The sequence below is a fragment of the Lepidochelys kempii genome, chromosome 2, assembly GCF_965140265.1.
Source record: "Lepidochelys kempii isolate rLepKem1 chromosome 2, rLepKem1.hap2, whole genome shotgun sequence".
Taxonomy (NCBI): domain Eukaryota; kingdom Metazoa; phylum Chordata; order Testudines; family Cheloniidae; genus Lepidochelys; species Lepidochelys kempii.
In genome coordinates, this window is record NC_133257.1 from 207,284,502 (window position 1) to 207,299,107 (window position 14,606).

General features: G+C 38.9%; 3 protein-coding genes across 4 annotated transcripts in view; all 3 read left to right on the forward strand.

Annotated features, from left to right (window-relative positions):
• Positions 1-466: 466 nt before the first annotated feature.
• Positions 467-3,808, forward strand: HOXA10 (homeobox A10). The gene is made up of 2 exons (XM_073333640.1): positions 467-1,292; positions 2,452-3,808. Exons 1-2 carry the CDS (start codon positions 467-469, stop codon positions 2,724-2,726), a joined length of 1,101 nt encoding a protein of 366 aa, XP_073189741.1. The 3' UTR covers positions 2,727-3,808.
• A 386-nt stretch (positions 3,809-4,194) lies between these two features.
• The window catches only part of HOXA3 (homeobox A3), a 62,058-nt gene continuing 51,646 nt past the window's right edge, over positions 4,195-14,606 (forward strand). Inside the window, exon 1 of the mRNA XM_073333637.1 lies at positions 4,195-4,287. The gene's annotated coding sequence lies outside the window, so the exon portion shown is untranslated. The remainder of the gene's footprint in view (positions 4,288-14,606) is intronic.
• Positions 7,348-12,199, forward strand: HOXA9 (homeobox A9). Of its 2 annotated transcripts, XM_073333645.1 has the most exons (3): positions 9,550-9,696; positions 9,870-9,959; positions 10,790-12,199. In XM_073333645.1, the coding sequence occupies exons 1-3, from the start codon at positions 9,633-9,635 to the stop codon at positions 11,026-11,028; spliced, it is 393 nt and encodes a 130-aa protein (XP_073189746.1). In that variant the 5' UTR covers positions 9,550-9,632; the 3' UTR covers positions 11,029-12,199. The 2 variants fall into 2 exon arrangements, with proteins under 2 accessions (XP_073189744.1, XP_073189746.1); XM_073333643.1 differs by having other exon boundaries at positions 7,348-9,959.

Consider the following 14,606-nt stretch of genomic DNA (forward strand, 5'->3'; position numbering starts at 1 on the left):
ACGAGGCGAGCACGCCTTACTTCCGGAAAGCCCAACTGTAGGAAAAGAAGTGATAATAAAAGGTTCATTTATATACCGTTTCATGTTAGGTAATAATAAACATCAGACTGCTCTGCTACTTTATAGCAGTGAATGTGATAATAGAAGAGTATAAAGTATGCGAACACTAAAATAAGGTGGGAAATGGTTGTATACTTTTCAGTGTGCAACTGTATCTCCTCATACACGTATACCCTATATCTACCTATAGATATAGGTAGATTTAGGTGTGGGTCTATATGGAAATAGATATTACACATTAATATACATATATATTCTAAATACAGAGGTCGACCTGAGACCAGCTCTCTGCATACGAAACCAAACTGGGAGGGGTTGCTAGTAGGGCTTGGGTTTCCATTGGCTGTAAGCATTTGCCGTGGTGCGGGGGTATCTCTAATCATATTCAGCATGTTTTGCACAAGAAATGTCAGCCAGAAAGGGCTATCGGCTCCCTTCGCCAAATTATTCCACAACAATGTCATGCTCAGAGAGCCCAGCTGCAAACTCTTTTTTGGTAGACTCCTTGATCAGCTCAGGCAGAGGGGAAGGAGGAGGAGGAGGAGGCGGAGGAGGCGGAGGCGGCGGCGGCTACTATCCCAACAGTAGTGTCTTTTTGCCACAGGCGTCCGATTTGTCCTATGGGCTGCAAAGCTGCGGACTTTTCCCAGTTTTGAGCAAACGCAATGAAGGTACTGCTCAAAGCATGGTCCCCACTTCTCATCCCTACATGTCAGGGATGGAGGTCTGGCTAGAGCCCCCAAGGTCCTGTCGCCTGGAAGAGCCTGAAAGCCAGCAGGCTACATCCTGCTCTTTTGCTCAAAACATTAAAGAGGAGAACTCTTACTGCCTCTATGATTCAGACAAATGTCCTAAAGGTGCAGCTGCCACAGATCTATCTACTTTTCCAAGGCTAAACGCTGAGGTCTGTCCCATGAGCAACGCTAGTGGGGTTCCTGTCCCAGGCTACTTCCGCTTGTCTCAAGCTTATGGCACTTCCAAGAGCTACAATGCTGGGCAAATTGTTGCTTCCCAGTTCACACCGCAGCCCCAAGTTCGTTTTGATGCGGCTCCATCTTTGCCTTCAGTCCCAACAGAAGCGGGGAGGACAGAGACCGAGGAGGCTTCCCCCAACACCTTGGCTTGCGTCTCCCAGAGGGAGGAAGACGCTCAGGCTTCGCCTTCGACCGCAGAAGAACTCTCCCCAGCTCCGTCAGAAAGCAGCAAACACTCTCCTGAGAAAGAACCCATAGGTAAGCAAATAAAAGCCGTGTGAGGATGATAGTTACATCACAAATGGAAAGGAGGATTGAGCAGCCTGCAGAGCTGGCAAGAAGCGCCGCTCAGACTGACCTTCTGAACTTTTTAATATTTGGGCGTGGGGATGTAGTAAAAATTAACGTCCATCCTATAGTTTAAATGTTAAAGCCTCCGCTCTGGGCAAGCCGTAACTTGCATGCGGTTTGAACATATAGAAAAACAGAGATCCATCTTCCCAGATGATGTGAGGGTGCCTAAGAGATAACATAGATGTTTGTAAAGCATCCAAAATAAGCAATAGGCAGTGCCAATAAATAAACCTATTAACGGGGTAAGTTATATTTTACGATCCAGAATGCTTTTCAAAATAACTGGCGCGTTGAAATGTTCTTTCTATGAACTGCTATCAAATTAGACTGATGAATGCTCCACGAATATCCTTCAGTGTCGTCAACAGATAACAGGGCTGTTATTATTTATTATTGTGATCCCTTGGCAAAAATAAAACCTTAGTGGGCGATATTGTCAGACTTTTCAGTTGCTGATTATTTTACAGTTGATTTTTTTTTAGATATAATACAGTTGCTCTATTAAACAAAAAAGGAAAAACAAAACCATCACCTACCCCACTAGCAAATCAATCTCTAAATAATAGCAACAAACACCTACAAAGGTACTTTAGTTTGTTTTTAAAACTGGGTAGAAGCTTCCTAGTTAAGAGGAAAATAAGGCGAAATAGCTCATCTTGTCTTCCAGCTGCAAAGCGCGCTTATAAAGTTTAAATCCGCAGTTTTTTGCTGAAGCAGTTTTGAAAAACAGAAAGAATAAACTAAACTGCAATATGAGGGTTGGGAGGGGGAGCCATTTAAAAAGCCACTTCCATTAAATTAACTGACCACTAACGTATCTCTATCACTGTAGGAGCCAACAGTTCGTTTCATTAGGAAAATGGAAACTCAGACATTCAGTTTTAATGATCTCCGCGGGCTTTTGGAGGCTAGATTTTTAAAGGAAACGCCAGCTACTCTAAACAAGAGGCTGAGGTGCCCACAAGGACTCCCCAAATAAGAACTATGACCAGGGGGCCAACTTGAGGAACCACTTTGCCTCGTGTCATCTGGTAATGTCCCTTTTTTACTTTCTTAAAACTAGGCAATTCAAAAGGAGAAAATGCAGCAAACTGGCTAACCGCAAAAAGTGGCAGAAAGAAACGATGCCCCTATACCAAGCACCAAACTCTGGAGCTGGAAAAGGAGTTTCTATTCAATATGTACCTGACTCGTGAGCGTCGCCTAGAGATCAGCCGCACAGTCCACCTAACAGACAGACAAGTTAAAATCTGGTTTCAGAACCGCAGAATGAAACTGAAGAAAATGAACAGAGAGAATAGAATTCGGGAGCTCACAGCCAACTTTAATTTTTCTTGATAAACCTATTAACACATTTTTTATGGTTTAAAGAGCCAGTATCATTTTCCTAGGCTTTAGTAATCTGCACCTGTATGGATTAAGGATTTTATACATTCTCAGTGTGTCCATAACTTCTTTATAGCTATTTCTGGGGCGGGGGGAGCCATAATGATGAATAAAATTCTGTGTGTGTGCCGCCCTTGTTCCATTACAATTGCCTTGATGTTATTTGCTTCTTTAACCATGAAACAGAGACATATGAGTTCAAGAGCTGCAAATATTTTTTTCCACTTGAAAAAGTAAGCAAACCCGGTTAAAGGCGAGTTTCAATTTTAAACGATAAAGGGTATATGTGGGCCGTGTGTAGCTTAATAACGAATAACTGAAGCCTTACCATAGTTCTATGTAAAGGGACTTAAACTCCCCCCCCTCAATGGCAGGAGTTCCAATAATTAAATGCAGGCATACTTTAAAAGAAGGGCTTCGGGGGAACTGGTGTTAGGCTCTGTTTTCTTTTTCTTTTCCTTTAACGTAACAACCAGTATCTGAAGCTTTAAAATTGGCCAGGAAAATGAGACCTCTTCTCTTTAAGGATATAAAAGATCTCGTGTTGCTTATGGACTAAATTATTACACTTACCTCTGAATTTCACCCACTCTGTCTGGTGTAGATATTGACCATAATGTAGTTTTGCTTAAATATGTGGAATTAGTGGATTTTTGTCTATAAATGACGTTACCGCTGGTAACGCATGACAAGCACACAACAATCCCCCCCGTCTTGAGAAAAAAATAGTCCCTTTTGCTAGCTAAGTTCATTGAACATCAGAAGGACTTGCTGAGCCAAAGAGCAAGGGAGAATGTGTCCGTCTATCCTTTATACTGTGAAGTTACATGCATTAAAAAGGTCAAACGTGTAGGTGCAAAAAAAAGGGGGGGGATATAAATACAGATATGTATAAATGTCTATTATTATAAAAATGACGGTACTGGTTTAAGCAAATGCATTCTATCATTATTATAAATGTTAGTTCTAGCTCTATCTAGTACTTACCTTAAATCGGAATAAATTAATATTGTAATGCTGCTGTGCGTGAAAAGACGATGTTTATGTTCTCATAGAAGAATAAAAGAAGTGGAATGAATCCTTTTAATTTTACCTCTTTTTGTGACTGTTTATCCTCAGGTTCTACTTTATGTCTTCAAGAACTTTTACAACAGGAATAGTTGCCTAAACACCCTGCAATTACTTTAGGAATCTATTTAAATATTACCTAGACGGTCGTAATTTGTCTGGGCCATATAGCAATGGTGCAGTAAGGTTTGTCGGCTTTTGTTCAGTTTTATGACTTGCTAGTATATCTGGATTGTTGCTGTCTTGGACGAGTGGTTTCAGTTGAGTGAGGAGCTGCATAGACAGAGGAAGCAAATTACTATTTCTTGAGTGTAGCGTATTGATTTTTTATTTTATTTTTTTTTTTTTGGAAAAATAAAACACCTTGAAATATGCAGACGTCTTTGACTCCAAAGGACGGTGAAAAATCTAGCTTTAGCAGATGGCTCAGAAGAAAATCATAAAGGTGAGCACATGTAAATGAGGGTATTATTAAGGTCTTGTTCTTCTTATCAAATAGGTTCTAGCCATATTTACACATCAGTATCCTTTGCCTTTCTACCTGGCTGCATGTTGTCGGGCTTATTTAAAATGCTTTCTCTTTTCTTGCTGCATGTTTAAGCATTAAAGAGTTTTGCACTAGGGCGAAACAAAATATGGGGCCTGAATAAGGGCTACAGCTAATTCTTTCTTTTGGGCGGGGGCGGGGGGGGGAGGAGAGAGAGAGACTTATCCCGGGCTTATGGCGAGTCTTTAGCTTTTTATGATGTACCATTACCGCGCACGGCTTTTCTTCACTTTTTCATGTGCATGGAGAATTAGAAGAAAAACTCACAAGAGATTATCTCCCTCCCCCCCACACACACACATTTTAAAGAATCCTATCCAGATTGGAGTCGGTGACCGGTGTAGGCTGTGGGGGAACGAGGGGAGGTGGAATGTTTTGGTCACATTTCTGGTTTTATTTTTATAGCGGGATCCTTGCGTAAGGAACACGGCTATGGGGAGCGTAATAATTAGAGCACTGAGAACTGTTCTGTGATTTAGGTAGTTTCATGTTGTTGGGGCTCCACCTTTCTCTCTGCAGCACGAAACTGCCTTAATTACTTCAGTTGAAATCATCACCAGGTATAATAGTGCGAGTTGGCTTACTACCGAAGAAATCTTACAGCTGAAGCTATCTGTAGGCGTCAAGTCCCAATGCCATTGTTTCCTATCTACAACGAAGGCTTCATTCACTTCCCAATAAACAGCCAAGGGGAAAATCTTGGGGAGTTCTTCAAGGTTAGCTAGTTCTTGAGTAAGCCTGCTTGCTTATGGAATTTTTTTTAATGTATCTTGTAGACTCCATTCAAGGTCAGGTGCGCTTTACATTCTGCTCAGCATTTGTTCTGTTTTTATTTTATTTTGGGGGGGGGGGGCTGGATTTTTAAATTGCGTTACAGTTTAATTGCGTGGCAATATTCATACACTCTGTTATCCCGAGTCCCTGTAACGTAGCGTCAATTTAAGTAAACGAAGGGACCGATTGCAACCAGACCAGAGACAGAGTCTCGGTTTTTTTTGTTAAGATATTTTATGTCATTGTGTCACTTTTTTTTATTTTTTTGCCTGCACTCTGTTGTGTTATTCCGTGTCCATCTCTGCCTTGAGTGTTCCTAAAATCTAAATCTGCTTCTACATATGTCCAGGGATTAATCATAAATTACACAAAAGTACCTTACCGGAGGTGAACCGGTAACTAGAAGTGATTTAAAATCAGCCAAAACCCATTTCCCTATAGCTCACAAGGCCTCGGTTACGATCATTATTACAGTGTGTCCAGGCGCCGACATTCCATTGAGGCTGAATGAGCAACAGCGACCTCATTGGGCCTTGTGCAGGGGATCTAGGGCTGCCGGCTATTGTGTACATAGACCAAACAGAAATAGGAGCTGCAGCCCTTGTTTAGATCACAGGCACAACATTTATCCTTAACGTACATGATCAAGATTTCTTCTGGCTGCAAGGACCTGGGAAGTATTTGAAAATTGAATATCCTTTTTGATCATTCGTTTTTAAACTATTCAGGGCTCAGATAGGCTACAGTGAATAAAAATAGTCTGGAAATTGGATTTTCACTGATTATGTAGATGTGTTATAATTAGATTCTCATATGAAGGGATGCATTTACAAAGAAAGCGTCAGACCTTTAAATTGCAGACATATGACTCTGAGTGTATATGTCTGTATACACGCTGTATGTATGGCGATGTATACGTATGTATGTATATATGTATATGTGTATATATATATATAGCATAGTCTATCGATCGATCGATCGATCTATCAAGTTATAGTGTGTGTACATAGGCTTGCCTCTGCTTTATTTAAAATTTTTAATGTATAATTCTAATTTCATGAGAACTTATCCCAAGTTCTATACAAATTTCCATTATAAAATTTCTGGAACTGGTTAGTTTTAAATGGAAATAAGTTATTTAAGAGGCGATCCAGCAATTTCCATTCAATCAAGACTGAATATTCCTACAGAGTGTTTATCCAAATGCGATAGCGTATATGCAAGCGTTATAGTGCATTAGCAGATAAATTGCATTTACTATTTCCCTTCAGTTAAAAATAGCAATATCCTTTCCCTTACACTGGGTTTAAAAATCGCATCTAAATTGCAGCTTTACTGTTGTGATTATACAGATACGGAGGACAGAACCATTTTTTAAAAATTTCTACAGATAAAATGTTCCTTTTCTAAATATCCCGAGATACCATATACACAGGCGAATTTTATATTAACTTTTTCTGGTGGTGACTATCTGTCTACGAGATTATGTTTCCTATAGTTTAAAATTATTTGTGATGCAAACTATATTAAATTAATAATTTCAGTAGATATTAGAATTTAAAATTGATTAAAGAAAAACTCACCATAAAGGGGGGTGGGGAGAGAAAGGAGATCATACTGAGTGTTTTAGTCAGAAACCTACCTGAAAATAGCGTTATTTATTATTATTGTAACTCCCGGTGTCTTTAAGTTTCCTAATGCTCCTTTAATCCTGCAGCGAGCAATTTTCGGAATACATAGGGTGTTTAACCCATATTCTTTTGCATTCTGTGTATGTGTGAGTAATCAAAAATGAAACACGCTGCAGCTTCAGAACCCAAATTCTAACACAAACATCCAGGACTCCTGGAGTTAAGATTATTTTTCTTAATGGAAAAAGGAAGTTCTGCAATCACATTTCACCCCAGTTGACTCAATAATAAATACAAATGACGTGGAGTTCCGTCTTTCAGTAATAGACATAGACTTGTTTTTCTATTGCGGTATGTCAGTACACGCATGAAAAAAAAAAGAAGCTCTAAGGAGTATATAGACCTTTATTTGCATTTTAAAAAATGGTTTGAAAAGAACTGATTGCTATTCGCCTGGTCTGTCTTTAGGGTTTTTTTTTTATTTTAGTTTTTCTGACTGTAATGTATTAAATAATAGTTTCATATATACCTTGTGATTTCAAATCAGGATAGAAACTGTTGTGAAAAATTACATCTCAGTAAGCTTTCTGATGTAGTTGTTGGGAAAAGTTGAAAAGAAACAAAAATAGAGCGCGCTAGAGAGACCACATAGTGATGTAAAACTAATGAGAAACATATTTTTGCATGCAGAATATTCACACGTGAATTTAATTATTATGCAGTTGCTCTGCCGTTTGCTGGTCTCTATGCTGAATAAGATTTTTCAAATGCAGTTGACAGAGATGTTTTCCCTCTCCCATTGGTCTCTTTTCCCTTGCAACAACAGGAGATAAGCAGCACACACATAAACAGAAGAAGATAATGAAATCAATTCTCATACTTTCAAAAATTTCAGCCATTAGTTCAATTCATAATACTGCACTTGATCTGAGAGCCGTATCACTTTTTTGTGTGTGTGTGTGGGGGGGGGATAGGACTGTAACCCTCCGCTTAGTTTTCATGCTGTACTGTGTGCACAGAAGTCAAAGAACGTGCCAGCCTAGATTTGCACATAAATTTGATTAATCAGAATGTGATACAACATAATGTAAGTGCCCTTTTTACAGTACAACTGAGAAGAAGGGTGCCTTTCGGCGATGAGGAAGAGAATGCTTTTTCCCCTGCTGGTTTGGTGCATATTTAACAATTAATCGTCTTGATAAACACTCCTCCCCCTCCTCCCCTCTCCCCTCTCTTCCTCTCTTGTTCTGGTTTAGATCCGTTCTAGATATAGTATTAGCTACATTTCAGGAAGGCAGGTCTAAAAATCTCTTCCGTGCAAACAGACGTAAAAGTGGAAATAGATTCAAACAGCTTAAATACATTCAAACAATTTGGTAGCGAAATCAACCACTGTATCTGTTCTATTAAAGTCGATTTTACTTCACTCGCTTTAATTATACTTTTCCTATGATAATTGTGTGTGTGTGTGTGTGTGTGTGTGTGTGTGTGTGTGTGTGTGTGAGGTGTTTTAATATAATGTCATTGGCAAGGTTCCGGGGTGCATATTCGTTGAAATTTCCTTTGACACCTTCTATTAAAAGATAGTTTTGAAACCCGGTAAATTTATCAGGAACACAGTGTTCCCAGTATAATGCAAATGCATCGATTAATTCTTCTGTATCTGGTTATATGAATTTTTTTTTTTGAGATTCTTCTTGTGGTTTTGAATCTGGTGCATTAGGGATTTCGAACTGGAGTTTGTTGTCTTGAAATGTGAAAAACAATTATTTAGAAAAGTCCAAGATCCAAGACTAGTATATAAAAATGCAAATTTAAATATCGATTTAAAATATTTATATATTCCTCCTCTGGTCTGTGTGGTAAGGAACTACGCTGCAGATCAGTTTCGGTAAGAGACTAAGATGAATTTGACTTTTCTTTGCCAGCTCCAGTTAGCTCGGAACTAAACGGAACGGTATTATTTACAGTTAGTTCCCAAACTAAACACAATAGTATAATTTAACCTTTCCAAGCACTCGTAAATTTTTACTGCTGTGAAACACAGCGATGCAAATGAATATGCTCATAGTTACTGACTTAATAACATGCCTGTGGCTCCTGAAACAATAACTCCTTATGAAATATAATAAATATATATTTAAATACAGTATACCGCAACTGCTATTTTGCTTTTTTATTACTTCAATTATTATATAATTTTATGTGAAGGTCTCCGATCACAAGGTTTTTGCTGGGAACACGAACCACTGATGGGATGATTAATTATGATATAAAATAGTCCGTTTAAAAAGGGTAATAATACAAAATCTGATCTTTTAATCTCAGTTGGCCACAATTAAAACAAACTTTATCGTATAACTCAAATATCCCTTTGCATAAAAACATATGGCTTTGCTATAAAAATTATGACTGGAAAACACTGACCCATTAATAGCCTGCGGAGTGATTTATACTTTATTGTTCTGCTACCCTGCCATGTGACTCCGGCAACCAATGGGCTGACAGGCAGCCTTCAACTTATTAGGTGACTGTACTTCTTGCTAGGACCAAGTAGTTACATGAAATCTGCAGTTTCATAATTTCAGCAGGTCCTGCTCTGTGTTTGTTGAATGGCAATGTCGACTTCAGGGACGCTCAGCAATTATTATGTGGACTCTTTCATAATTCACGAGAGTGAAGACCTGGTGCAGTCCAGATATGCCTCTGCTCCACTGGCACCGCCAACGAGACAGCCAGCCCTGAGCGAGCACCCTGAATTCACCCCATGCAGTTTTCAGTCGAAAACTTCAGTCTTTAGCACTTCCTGGAGCCCCGTTCACCCTCCGAGCGCTAATAATGTGCCCACTGTGTACCATCCATATGTGCATCACCAGGCACCAATGGCAGCGCCGGACGGCAGGTACATGCGTTCGTGGCTCGAGCCTATGCCGGGCTCATTGTCTTTCCCTGGGTTACCTTCCAGCAGGCATTACGGCATTAAACCTGAACCGCTCTCGGCCAGAAGGGGTGACTGTACCACGTTTGACACTCACACGTTGTCTCTGTCTGATTATGCTTGTGGTTCTCCTCCAGCTGATAGAGATAAGCAACCCAGCGAAGGTGCGTTCTCTGAAACCAATGGAGAAAATGAGACAAACGGAGAAAAACCACAGATTGATCCAAGTAAGTGCAACTACAAGGGTAATGGACTTCAGGTCTCTGAGCAGGCTGCAGGGAGGTTAGCATCTCGGGCTAACTAGATGACTCGAAGTTGCCGCTGCTCGGGTGTAGTTAGATCTTAAAGGGAACTGTGCATGTCTAAGCTCTTAAAACGTGAACTAGAATGCCTGAATGTTCGGGCACAACACGGCCAGGCGTGGTTTCCCCCCTGTACGCACTTCTGGGAAATCCTTGGGAAGCATGGGCTTCTTTTGTCACGAGTATCTTGCAAGAAACAGCCCAGGGTGGTTACTGTAAGGATGGAAACAGAGACCTCTTCCTTTACTTCATTTTCTTGCCGTAAATCTAACGGAACAATCGGCTCCATGTTAACGCACAAAAAATAATGCGTATGCAAATAAGGCGAATAAGCGACCGCGGCTTAATTGAGCCAGCTGTATAGTGTCTCGCTATCTCCTTGAAACCTTCCAGTGGTGACACGGGAGAAGGTCAAAATTAAAAACTGAAACGTTTTCCCGATGACATCGTAAGCCCACTAGTCCTTCCCGGGCGGTGAGGAGGAGGGACAGTCTATTTTAAAATCACATTCTATAAACAATATCCAGGCGAGAGTAGGCGGGGGCTGGGCTTTTACCGCGTGCGATTCTGTGTGACCTCTCCATGTGTCTGTATTTTGATTCCATTGTGCCTAACCATCCTGTATGTCTGCTGAAATGAAAGGAAAGTCGTAAACCCTAATATCAGGCTACCTACGCTTTTAAAGTCAGGGCACCGAACAGTGGCGCGACGTGGCTTCCTCCGTCCCCTGAACTTCTCCTGCTCTTTTATTGCAGATAATCCCGCTGCAAATTGGCTGCACGCAAGATCCACCAGGAAAAAGCGCTGCCCTTACACCAAGCACCAAACGCTGGAACTGGAAAAGGAGTTTTTGTTCAATATGTATCTCACTAGGGACCGTAGATACGAAGTGGCGAGACTCCTTAATTTAACTGAGAGACAAGTGAAAATCTGGTTTCAAAACAGGAGGATGAAAATGAAGAAAATCAACAAAGACAGAGCAAAGGATGAATAATGAGGACACACAGGTTACTTTTTTTAAAAAAAGAAAACCCTCCCTGCCCCCGCTCCAACCTCACCACACAATGCGACTGTGTTCAGGCCTCGGGTTTTTTTTTGTTTTTGTTTTTTGTCATGGCAAATTCTAGTCGTTACTGTACCTTGTAACAGTGGCATTGAGATGTCGGTTTGCCAGTGCTACTGCGGAGGTACGGTACTACTTTTAATTTTATAATAGGAAAGAAAAAGGGGGCATTAGTGCGGAAGACTGTTTGTGGGCTTGTATAAATCTACCTGTTCTTCACTTACAAAGAAACAAAACAAAAACAAACAAACAAAAAAAACAAACTACCTTTTCGTAATGCACAACTATTTACGGACTGTAGAGTTTAGACGACGTAGTTAATTTAATTTGCCCTTTGCGCGGCAGAGAGAGGTCTGCTGTAATACTTGAACACTGTGTTTTATTGTGGTAATTATGTTTGTGACTCAACTTATGTGCTTGGGTGCTGTACCAGATGTGATTGTGAAAGCTAGAATTCAATTTGAACTCAGGTTGTTTATTATAAAAGTTACATAGAGTATAGCTCTGTAGTGTAATAAGTCTTTTCTGTATAACTAGACAGTAAACCTTTGATTGTAATATCTATCTATCTATCTATCTATCTATCTATCTATCTATCTATCTATCTATCTATCCCCAGCTTATATATATAGATATATATCTATATATACCAATTTCAACAAACAAAAATAATAATAATAAAATCTCCGGGGTATCTAAGAATTATGGTTCTCAAACTATTATCAAGCAGGTCATTTTAGTATGAAAATTTGATATATATAGTACTGTCTTTGTCAGCTGTATATATAATCTATATATTAAGGAAAAAGTAAATAATCAGACTAGCTTAAATATTGTTTTTGCACCAGTAAGCAGTTATCAGATTTCGGAGCTATACATATATGTGAAAAGGGTAACTACCTATGGTTTACGTTTTAATTTTAATCAAGTAATTTGAAGCTTATTGTAATGAAGTTTAATTTTATTGATAATAAATTATACACTATAAAAAGCTACATTTGGTTATTGTAGATTTGTATCGAGTATAAAATCTGGGAAGTTATGTTTATGCAGAACATACACTGTATATTTTGCAAGTTACCTCATGGCCTACTGACCAAATTGTTGTGTTGAAATGATATTTAACTTTTTGCCAAATAAAATATATTGATTCTTTTATACTTTGTGATGTTTTAACATTATTAAGAAGGCGCTCATCTGTATAAGGCAACATAAAAAACAGTAGAAACTGCATGATTAGAACAACTGTGGTGGGAATAGGCATTTATTTGATCCAGGTTAAATGCACAGATATATGAGTGCAAAACCTGTATAATAATATGTACTAATTTTCTTTGTTTAACCTAGAGAGTGCATAAAAACACCCAGATACAGTTATGTAATCTAGTGCTTAGAAACATATGCAGGAAACCCTTGAAATATTATGGGGTGCATGCTTTGGACTTAACGTATTTTAATAAAGTTTTTTTTAAAAGAACGAGACCGAAATTGTCAAGACTTTTTAGAGGGACAACAATGTAAATAGATTACACATCTTAATTTTAGTTGGCACAGTAAATTACCCCATTATAAAATGGGCATAGCTGAACTGGCTGCAAAAGGTTTGAGAAACGCTCGCTTTGCCAATATATTATTTTTAAATCCCCTTCCATATGTAATGTAATGTGCAAAATATGTCATTTAAAAAGCTTTGCAATCCGTTATTTTTCTTCTTCTTTATTTGCATCTGCAAATTTTCCTCTGAAGTGGCTTATGACACCTAAAATAAGTACGTTGCATTTTACTATCTCTAAGGGGAAAAGTTTACAGACAAGAAATTATAGTATTATTTATAAGTCTACTTTGGTCGTTGTTTTAGTCCAACTGAGAAAATGTACCTCGCAACAGGCTAGTTCAGCAAAGCCAAATACATTAAAGAAGGTTTATTAAAGAAAGTTTATTTCAGGTGAAAGTTATTTTTTTCCAGCTGAGCAACAAAACCAAATAGCAAAGATTGTGAGCTAGCTAAAGTTATCCCTGCTGTAGGCCGACATCTTACCGCCAAGAGAAGGAATCTTCCAAAATACGATCCAGAATACTCGTCTGCTCAAGACCAGGCAAACCATATTTGTAAATATGTAGAACAAATGCTTTGTGAGTGTATCATTTTAAAGGCAAAAGTAGCCAGAACATTTATAGTCACAATTCTTGGCAGAAGATGTTGCTAGGAAAATTCAGAGCCATACAGTGCAATAAAAGAAAATGACTGCTGTAACCGTTTATGGGGTGTAAAACGCTGCAGGGTTAAAGACAAAATTTAGGGCGCTCGCAAGAAGCTTACAGAAGTGCAAAAGTGTGGTAGGAAAATCTTTCAGCCTCACTTCTTCTTCTTCTTCTTCTTTTAAAGAAATCTCTGATAAGTTTTGATGGGTTATAATTAGTAAAGGGGAAATAGTTTTGTTGCACACTCACACAGAAAAAAAGACCCTAATTGATCCCTGTTCCAGTGTTTTGGGATGTTCGGGACGCCCTCTGTTGTTGCAGACAGAGGAAACTTCAAAGAATCAGCATTAAGAGTGTGTAATAAATGACGGGTCTGCAAACTGTCTGGAATTCGGCTCTTAATGGGTTTACAACTGTCCAGCCACAATTAAGATTTTCTACCAAAGCCTTTTCATTTGTTTTGTCTGGCTGTTTTAGATAAAACGGGGGTGCGGAAATAACTACCTTTTATTAGCTTTCCTCGTCTGAAATCTAAGCTGGAAGGCGAACGTTTATCTGTAATGTATTTGTGACCGGAACATTTTGTATAATTGCTACTTTTTGCCGGGCAGATTATTGAAGTATTCGCTGTCGGAGACGTAAACTGTTAGCAAACTGAAATGTTCTTGCATCATTTATTATTTGCAATGTCCTAAATAGAACAGCAGATGGCAGTATTATTCCATGAAAACATTTACAAACCCGCCATGAAGCATACTGCGAGATCACTTGAAAGCTCCTAAAATGTCGACTTTACAGGAGAATAACTGGATCGGAAACAACTGATCTGATGTTAACCAAGGTCAACAGTTCTTACTCTGGGCTTATTGTGAATGATGCATCATTGAAAAATAATATAGTTAGTATTAGGCTTGCTGTGTTGCCTATCTTAACCGCAGTAATTGAAAAGGTAAAGTTTCAGTCTCCGATTTTATCAGATGATTTATTTATTTTTAATTATCAAAGCATTAAAGCATTTCTAATTAGTTAACATAAACCTCTGACGCCTTTATACACTATTCAATTCCCTTTTCACCTTTCCTTTTTTCAAAAATATTAGACATTTTATCATTAACCCATTAATGTACAAGCAAAGTATTCCGATTTCATTCACGGCTCGTAAGAACTTTAATATTTAGGAGAAGCGGGGATTTAAAAAGTACGAACATAATGATTCGAATGTCATTTAGCTTTCTGTGAAGGGTGGAGGTGTTTTTCATACTCAAGTCCATAATGCGATTTCACAAGACGTGGGCTTTGTACGGGGA